Source organism: Borostomias antarcticus (genome assembly GCF_949987555.1).
Source record: "Borostomias antarcticus genome assembly, chromosome: 18".
Lineage (NCBI taxonomy): Eukaryota > Metazoa > Chordata > Actinopteri > Stomiiformes > Stomiidae > Borostomias > Borostomias antarcticus.
Window position 1 is genome coordinate 318,293 of NC_140251.1, and position 10,000 is coordinate 328,292.

Consider the following 10,000-nt stretch of genomic DNA (forward strand, 5'->3'; position numbering starts at 1 on the left):
GTACACACACACAAACACACACACACACTCACATAGACACACACACAGTGTCTGACGGTGCCCCTCTCCTGTCTCTCTCTCAGTCGCAGGGACCTGGAGATGAACCGCAGTGGGACGGTGCTCAACGCCAAGACCCTGAGGTGAGTCTGTCCCATCTCAACCTCTCCTCAACCACTACACAACCTCTACACAACCACTACACAACCACTACACAACCACTCCTCAACCACTACACAACCACTACACAACCACTCCTCAACCACTACACAACCACTACACAACCACTCCTCAACCACTACACAACCTCTCCTCAACCACTCCTCAACCACTACACAACCACTACACAACCTCGACCCAACCACTACACAACCTCTACCCAACCACTCCTGAACCACTACACAACCTCTACCCAACCACTCCTGAACCACTACACAACCTCTACACAACCACTCCTGAACCACTACACAACCTCTACCCAACCACTCCTGAACCACTACACAACCTCTACCCAACCACTCCTCAACCACTACACAACCTCTCCTCAACCACTACACAACCTCTCCTCAACCACTACACAACCTCTACACAACCACTCATGAACCACTACACAACCACAACACAGCCTCGACCCAACCACTCCTGAACCACTACACAACCTCTACCCAACCACTACACAACCTCTACCCAACCACTACACAACCTCTACCCAACCACTCCTGAACCACTACACAACCACTCCTCAACCACTACACAACCACTTCTCAACCACTACACAACCATTCCTCAACCACTACACAACCACAACACAGCCTCTACCCAACCACTCCTGAACCACTACATAACCACTCCTCAACCACTCCTCAACCACTACACAACCACTACATAACCACTCCTCAACCACTACACAACCACAACACAGCCTCTGCCCAGCCAATCCTCAACCACTACACAAGCTCTCATCAACCACTACACAACCACTTCTCAACCACTACACAACCATTCCTCAACCACTACACAACCACAACACAGCTTCTACTCAACCACTCCTCAACCATTACACAACCTCTCCTCAACCACTACACAACCACAATACAGCCTCTACCCAACCACCCCTCAACCACTACCCAACCACCCCTCCACCACTACAAAACCACTCATCAACCAATCCTCAACCACTCCTCAACCACTACACAACCACTACACAACCACAATACAGCCTCTACCCAACCACTCCTCAACCACTTCATAACCACTCTTCAACCACTCCTCAACCACTCCTCAACCACTACACAACCACTACACAACCACTACACAACCACTCCTCAATGACTACAAACCACAATACAGCCTTTACCCAACCACTTCTCAACCACTTCATAACCACTCTTCAACCACTCCTCAACCACTCCTCAACCACTACACAACCACTACACAACCACTCCTCAACCACTACACAACCACAACACAGCCTCTACCCAGCCAATCCTCAACCACTACAAAACCACTCATCAACCACTACATAACCACTTCTCAACCACTACACAACCACTACATAACCACTCCTCAACCACTCCTCAACCACTACACAACCACTACATAACCACTCCTCAACCACTCCTCAACCACTACACAACCACAACCCAACCACTCCTCAACCACTACACAACCACAACACAGCCTCTGCCCAGCCAATCCTCAACCACTACAAAACCACTCATCAACCACTACACAACCACAACACAGCCTCTACACAACCACCCCTCAACCACTACACAACCACTCCTCAACCACTCCTCAACCATTCCTCAACTGTTACTCAACCACTACACAACCACTCCTCAACCACTCCTCAACCATTCCTCAACTGTTACTCAACCACTACACAACCACTCCTCAACCACTCATCAACCATTCCTCAACTGTTACTCAACCTCTTCTCAACCACCTGTAGAGTTTTCATGAGCGTCTTCTCTGTGTTCCAGGTGCCCTGTCATGCTGGTTGTCGGGGACAACGCCCCAGCGGAGGAGGGAGTGGTGAGTCTGTCCTGAGGGTTGTTGCATGTTGTTTGTGTTGTGGCTGTGTGTTGTTGTGTGTTATGGTTAGTGTGTGTGTGTGTTAGTGTGTGTGTGTGTGTGTGTGTGTCTATCGATCTCCCTGTGTTTGGGTGTGTGTATGTGTGTGAGTCTGTGTGTGTGTGTCTATCGATGTCCCTGTGTGTGTGTGTGTGTGTGTGTGTGTCCTATCTGCGTGGTGGTTAACCTGCTGCATGTTGTGAAGGAGAGAGAGAGAAGGAACACAACCCTGACCTGACCAGAGAGAGATGGACAGTTCTACAACGGAGAGTTTGGATACTTGATTCTGATTGGCTAGCAGCTGTGGTAAAATACTCTGTAACACACGGCTGCGACCGCATAACAATTAGTATTAATGCGCCGTCAATCTCATTGACGAGGCCATTGATAAAATCAAGTGGTAAGCTATGTTTTGCGTAGCAACCACTCGCAGCTACCTCGCCTTTTTCGTATCCTATTACAAAAACGCACTCATCAGTCCGACTCCAACACTTCCACACCCCTACCAGCAAAAACCAGTGCTCTGGAGAGCTGTTTTAATAACTGCACCATAGCTGCAAATATTCAAATAAACGTGAACCACCCGAATTATGCCTCATGTCTTATGTGAACAAGGCCAACCCAAAAAGCGAGATAGCCTATGTTGCCTAGCAACCATTTAATTCAGAACTATAGCCTATCGCGGAAGATTTAGTAATCCTAAAATGATAAGAATGATCAGTAAATAAATGATTGAATGTTACTTCTGAGTGTTTTTTGTGAATATATGTAGTAACCGTTGTAGAAAAGCAATTGACCACTCGAGGCAGTGGGTTACAGGGGATTTTACCACAGTTACGGGTTTTTTTTAGCTGTGTTTAGCTGTGGTAAAATCCCCTGGAACCCACTGCCTCTCGTCGTCAATTGCTTTAATAGATGATGAACCACAAAGAGAGGGGAGAAGGGAGAGAGAGAGAGAGAGAGAGAGGGAAGAAGAGAGAGAGAGAGAGAGAGAGAGAGAGAGAGAGATGGAGAGAGTGAGTGACAGCGAGGGAGATAGAAAGAGAGTGCGAGCGAAAGAGAGATAGAGAGAGGAGAGAGAGCTGGAGAGAGAGAGAGAGCTGGAGAGAGAGAGAGAGCGAGAGAGGGAGGGAGAGAGAGCGAGAGAGGGAGGGAGAGATGCGAGGCAGAAGTGTCTCAGTCTGACAGATGAAGGTCTGTGTTGTGAGAATGGAGGCAGCAGTGAGACAGAGAGCAGCAGATCCTCTGTACCACCCTTCTACCTGAATTGATAAACAACAACAGTTGTTGTGGCCGAACCCAGCCCAGTAAACAGCAGAAAAACAACGACACCACATCTGTACACACGCCCTGCGACCAGGCTGGGAGTGCACCCCCCCCCCCCCCCCCGCCTCTCCTGTTAGTGCTGGAATGACTCATCTCTGCAGTGCACTGCAGTATCTGGGTCAACCCCCCTCTCTCCCCAACACACACACACATGCGCACACACACATGCACAAGTACACACAAAAAGCACATGATAATAAATATCATATTATAATTTTTTTAATTACTTGTTTTTTTTTACCCCTTTAGGTCGAATGCAACTCCAAACTGGACCCAACCCACACCACCTTCCTGAAGGTATGGATGTTCAGTAAACTGAGCCCTCCAGGTGATCCTGAGTGGAAGATCAAATGTATCTTGTAGGTTTTGTCCTGGTTTTTCAAAGAATTTCCAGATAGGATCATTCTGATCCAGATACAAGATCAGGATTACAGAATCTAGATTTCCTTATAGGCCTCCGTTGGTCAAAGTAATACAACATTTAATTGACACCAACAAAGTTGGGAAATGTAAATCAGCATATTATTCATATTCATTTAGCTGCATTAGTACACAATACATAGCATAGGCCAGAATTGCATAATCTGGGGCGGGTCATAACCATCTAACTATTCTACCCTACAAAGGCAAAAGACCTTCATTTCATTTTCGGTCAAAAATGTGGACAAATATCTTCAATTGTGTTTGTGGGTTTTCTCGAGAAAAGAGTGGGTTGTCTTTGCCGTAACCTCCAAAAGCACAACAGAACCAACGTAGAAGGCCTTAACATCAGCCTTAACATCAGCCTGAACATCAACCTGAACATCAGCCTTAACATCAGCCTTAACATCAGCCTTAACATCAGCCTGAACATCCTCCTTAACATCCTCCTTAACATCAGCCTTAACATCAGCCTTAACATCAGCCTGAACATCCGCCTTAACATCAGCCTTAACATCCTCCTGAACATCAGCCTTAACATCAGCCTTAACATCAGCCTGAACATCAGCCTTAACATCAGCCTTAACATCAGCCTGAACATCAACCTTAACATCAGCCTTAACATCAGCCTTAACATCAGCCTTAACATCAGCCTGAACATCAGCCTTAACATCAGCCTGAACATCAGCCTTTACATCAGCCTTAACATCAGCCTGAACATCAGCCTTAACATCAGCCTTAACATCAGCCTGAACATCAACCTGAACATCAGCCTTAACATCAGCCTTAACATCAGCCTTAACATCCTCCTTAACATCAGCCTTAACATCAGCCTTAACATCAGCCTGAACATCCTCCTTAACATCCTCCTTAACATCAGCCTTAACATCAGCCTTAACATCAGCCTTAACATCAGCCTTAACATCAGCCTTAACATCAGCCTTAACATCAGCCTTAACATCAGCCTTAACATCAGCCTGAACATCCGCCTTAACATCAGCCTTAACATCAGCCTTAACATCAGCCTGAACATCCTCCTGAACATCAGCCTTAACATCAGCCTTAACATCAGCCTGAACATCAGCCTGAACATCAACCTTAACATCAGCCTTAACATCAGCCTGAACATCCGCCTTAACATCAGCCTTAACATCAGCCTGAACATCCTCCTGAACATCAGCCTTAACATCAGCCTTAACATCAGCCTTAACATCAGCCTGAACATCAACCTTAACATCAGCCTTAACATCAGCCTTAACATCAGCCTTAACATCAGCCTGAACATCAGCCTTAACATCAGCCTGAACATCAGCCTTTACATCAGCCTTAACATCAGCCTGAACATCAGCCTTAACATCAGCCTTAACATCAGCCTTTACATCAGCCTTAACATCAGCCTGAACATCAGCCTTAACATCAGCCTTAACATCAGCCTGAACATCAGCCTTAACATCAGCCTTAACATCAGCCTGAACATCCTCCTTAACATCAGCCTGAACATCCTCCTTAACATCAGCCTTAACATCAGCCTGAACATCAGCCTTAACATCCTCCTTAACATCAGCCTGAACATCCTCCTTAACATCAGCCTTAACATCAGCCTTAACATCAGCCTTAACATCAGCCTTAACATCCTCCTTAACATCAGCCTGAACATCAGCCTTAACATCCTCCTTAACATCAGCCTTAACATCAGCCTTAACATCAGCCTTAACATCAGCCTTAACATCAGCCTTAACATCAGCCTTAACATCAGCCTTAACATCAGCCTGAACATCAGCCTTAACATCAGCCTGAACATCAGCCTGAACATCGGTTAAGGTTCTTTGTCTTGGCTTCACGACACTCTGCAATGTTACAGTTGAGTTATGGTCGCCTACTCATACTTTATTATTAGTTATGGTTGAGTTATGGTTGAGTTATGGTTGAGTTATGGTTGAGTTATGGTCGCCTACTCATACTTTATTATTAGTTATGGTTGAGTTATGGTTGAGTTATGGTTGAGTTATGGTTGAGTTATGGTAGCCTACTCATACTTTATTTTGCTGTGCATCATATATTATTTATGCTCATATTACATTAAGCCTAATTGTGCCATGATCGCTAGCTTTTATGTAGATGTTATAATTATTATAAACTGATTGAAGAGTCTAGATGGCGAGAGAGCAGAGAAACAGATCTCTATCTGAGGAGCAGAGAAACAGACCTCTATCTGAGGAGCAGAGAAACAGACCTCTATCTGAGGAGCAGAGAAACAGACCCTCTATCTGAGGAGCAGAGAAACAGATCTCTAGCTGAGGAGCAGAGAAACAGACCCCTCTATCTGAGGAGCAGAGAAACAGACCTCTATCTGAGGAGCAGAGAAACAGACCCTCTATCTGAGGAGCAGAGAAACAGATCTCTAGCTGAGGAGCAGAGAAACAGACCCCTCTAGCTGAGGAGCAGAGAAACAGACCTCTATCTGAGGAGCAGAGAAACAGACCCCTCTAGCTGAGGAGCAGAGAAACAGACCTCTATCTGAGGAGCAGAGAAACAGACCCCTCTATCTGAGGAGCAGAGAAACAGACCCTCTATCTGAGGAGCAGAGAAACAGACCCCTCTATCTGAGGAGCAGAGAAACAGACCCCTCTAGCTGAGGAGCAGAGAAACAGACCCCTCTATCTGAGGAGCAGAGAAACAGATCTCTAGCTGAGGAGCAGAGAAACAGACCTCTATCTGAGGAGCAGAGAAACAGACCCTCTATCTGAGGAGCAGAGAAACAGACCCTCTATCTGAGGAGCAGAGAAACAGACCCCTCTATCTGAGGAGCAGAGAAACAGACCCCTCTATCTGAGGAGCAGAGAAACAGACCCCTCTATCTGAGGAGCAGAGAAACAGACCTCTATCTGAGGAGCAGAGAAACAGACCCCTCTATCTGAGGAGCAGAGAAACAGACCCTCTAGCTGAGGAGCAGAGAAACAGACCCTCTATCTGAGGAGCAGAGAAACAGACCTCTAGCTGAGGAGCAGAGAAACAGACCCCTCTATCTGAGGAGCAGAGAAACAGACCTCTAGCTGAGGAGCAGATTAAACTCACCTTGCTTCAACAGAGAGAAACACAACTCTCAGAAGAGAGGCTGGACGATGATGGCTTTGTAGTTTCAGATGACCATGTGTGACATTCTTGTACTTGTTTTTTTTTTGTTAATTGAAAATATTTTATTGGTTAGTTATTCAATTTAGAATGGATGTTGTGCATGGTCTGTGTTAGGCTACTTTAATATGCAATCATTGAATGAAAGAATGATTAAATATGTGCCATGTATCCTACATGTCTCTACATCCACCTTGAAGCCTTGCTTGATCCACCCTGCCAGTGGGATCAGGATCATCCAGATTTTTAGCATCAAAACAATCCTCATCTCCACCTTAGAATTGTGAAATAACCAAGAACAGGATTAGGATCAGGATTCTGGTAGGGTTGGATTACCAAACCCATATCCCAATTTAGGAGGATCAGGATCACATATCCTGGTTTGAAATACCCAATTTTGAGATTTAATTCTATCCTGATCCTTGTGATCCAGATTGAATGTTCTGGAATACCGGCCCAGGACAGCGAGAAGCTGTGTGGAACCAGAGAGCACAGTTGGTGACGGTTCTGAGGGTGTTCTAATAATAACAGTTCTATTTCTGTTCTAAAAGTTCCATTCCTGTTCGTACAATTCCATTCCTTCCTTCCATGGTTCTATGGCTTTTCTTAGTTCTATCCCTGCTCTAGTAGCTCTGTTCTAACGGTTCTATGGCGGTTCTGCCCCTGTTCCTCTCAGATGGCTGACTCTGGTGGACTCCCTCAGATCACTCAGGTAAGGACAGGACCAGAGAGGAGCTCTCGCCCCTGCCCTCTAGAGGAGAGAGGAGAAGGAAAGAGAGGAGGTGATAGGACCAGAGAGGAGCTCTCGCCCCTGCCCTCTAGAGGAGAGAGGAGAAGGAAAGAGAGGAGGTGATAGGACCAGAGAGGAGCTCTCGCCCCTGCCCTCTAGAGGAGAGAGGAGAAGGAAAGAGAGGAGGTGATAGGACCAGAGAGGAGCTCTCGCCCCTGCCCTCTAGAGGAGGAGAAGGAAAGAGAGGAGGTGATAGGACCAGAGAGGAGCTCTCGCCCCTGCCCTCTAGAGGAGAGAGGAGAAGGAAAGAGAGGAGATGATAGGACAGATGCCCTCTAGAGGACAGATGATAGGAGAGGAGATGAGATAGGAGAGGAGTCTAGAGATGTTGATAGAGATAAGCTGAATCCCAAATCGCGCACTTAGGCGAAAGTGCAGAGCACTCGCGGCCTTGTGCCCTTACATGCGCGTTCCCGCTAAGTCCACAAGGGCTCAGGGTCCCAAAACAGAATTGCTAGGTCCACAAGTGCGCCACGCCGCCATTTTGCGCACTTTAACCGCACTTACCGAAAGTCCGCAATTTCACGGACTTAGGAGCAGAAAATACCCACAGTGCACCGCGTCTCATGTGACACAGTGCTTGAGTGCATCCATGATCCCAGTGCATCACACATAAATTATGACATTTGCAGATAACACAACATTTATCTTGAAATCCACATGCTGCAAACATATCCCACCCAACCTTATTTTTTAATTATTATTAAATTAAAACAGACGTCAATCGGTCAATTTGCAGAGCTGAAGGGAGCGTCAGAGCAGCCTCTGCGTCGGAGGAACGACGATCCAATGAAAACGAAGTGGGAGGGGCATTGAGCGAAACTGGAAGTGCTGTCCCATTTAATTCACGGCCCTGCACCCTCTGGCCCTTCCAGCTGACGTCAATTAAGTGCTCAGGCCTCAGGCCACAAGTGCGAGGGGCCGCAAGTGCGGTGTGCGCACTCAGATTGGGATTCAGCTATAGTCTAGAGATAGAGATAGTGTCTAAAGATAGTCTAGAGATAGATAGTGTCTAAAGATAGTCTAGAGATTGAGATATTATCTAAAGATAGTCTAGAGATTGAGATATTATCTAAAGATAGTCTAGAGATAGAGATAGTGTCTAAAGATAGTCTAGAGATTGAGATAGTGTCTTAAACACTCTCTTCTCTACGTCTAACTTAAACACAGAAATATCCGGGTGGCAACTTTGCTCCCTGCAGTCACATGCATTGTTGTGCTTTGGAGAAAACTCCTTCAGTGACTGAAAAATTTGTTTGAATGTTCCTGTGGTCCAATTGTGACTCTGCTGTGGCTGACCTCTGACCTCTCTGACCTCTGACCTCTCACAGCCCGGGAAGCTGAGTGAAGCCTTCAAGTACTTCCTGCAGGGAATGGGCTACAGTAAGTTACCATCACCTCCCAGCAGGAGACACTTCCAGATAGACCAGTCATTAAGTGATGAGTGGGTGAGAGGGTAAGTGGGTGAGAGGGTAAGTGGGTGAGAGGGTAAGTGGGTTGAGTGAGTAAGTGAGTGAGTGTGTGAATGTGTGAGTGAGTGAATTAAAAGACCTGTAAATGCTGTGCTGGCTTAAACTTTCCCTCAGATATACGTGTAGTTTATCCTTCTCTTCTGTGTGTGTGTGTGTGTGTGTGTGTGTGTGTGTTAATCTCTGTCTCCCTAACCTCCTTCTCCCAGTCGCATATGTAAAGGATCGGAGGTTGAGTGGAGGGTCAGGTACTTCCTGTTTCCTGTTGACTTCCTCCTCTTCCCTCATCATCAGATATGCTGAATCCCAAATCGCGCACTTAGGCGAAAGTGTAGAGCACTCGCGGCCTTGTGGTCTTACATGCGCGTTCCCGCTAAGTCCACAAGGGCTCAGGGTCCCAAAACGGAATCGCTAGGTCCACAAGTGCGCCACGCCGCCATTTTGCGCACTTTAACCGCACTTACCGAAAGTCCGCAATTTCACGGACTTAGGAGCAGAAAATACCCACAGTGCACCGTGTCTCATGTGACACAGTGCTTGAGTGCATCCGAGTCATGATCCCAGTGCATCACACATAAATGATGACATTTGCCGATAACACAACATTTATCTTGAAATCCACATGCTGCAAACATCCCACCCAACATCCATTTTAAATTATTATTAAATTAAAACAGACGTCAGTCGGTCAATTTGCAGAGCCGAGCGGAGAGCTGAGGAGCGCGTCAGAGCAGCCTCTGCATCGGAGGGACGCAGCAGCCAATGAAAACGAAGTGGGAGGGGCATAGAA

At 46.6% G+C, this 10,000-nt stretch overlaps 1 protein-coding gene across 1 annotated transcript in view; it reads left to right on the plus strand.

Moving 5' to 3' along the window:
- ndrg4 (NDRG family member 4) overlaps positions 1-10,000 on the plus strand; it is a gene marked incomplete at both ends in the record, with an annotated part of 42,154 nt that overhangs the window by 29,381 nt on the left and 2,773 nt on the right. The window contains 6 exon segments of the mRNA XM_084453176.1: positions 84-140; positions 1,983-2,034; positions 3,649-3,696; positions 7,628-7,663; positions 9,073-9,124; positions 9,420-9,458. Of these exon segments, the coding sequence (XP_084309302.1) occupies positions 84-140; positions 1,983-2,034; positions 3,649-3,696; positions 7,628-7,663; positions 9,073-9,124; positions 9,420-9,458 (284 nt within the window).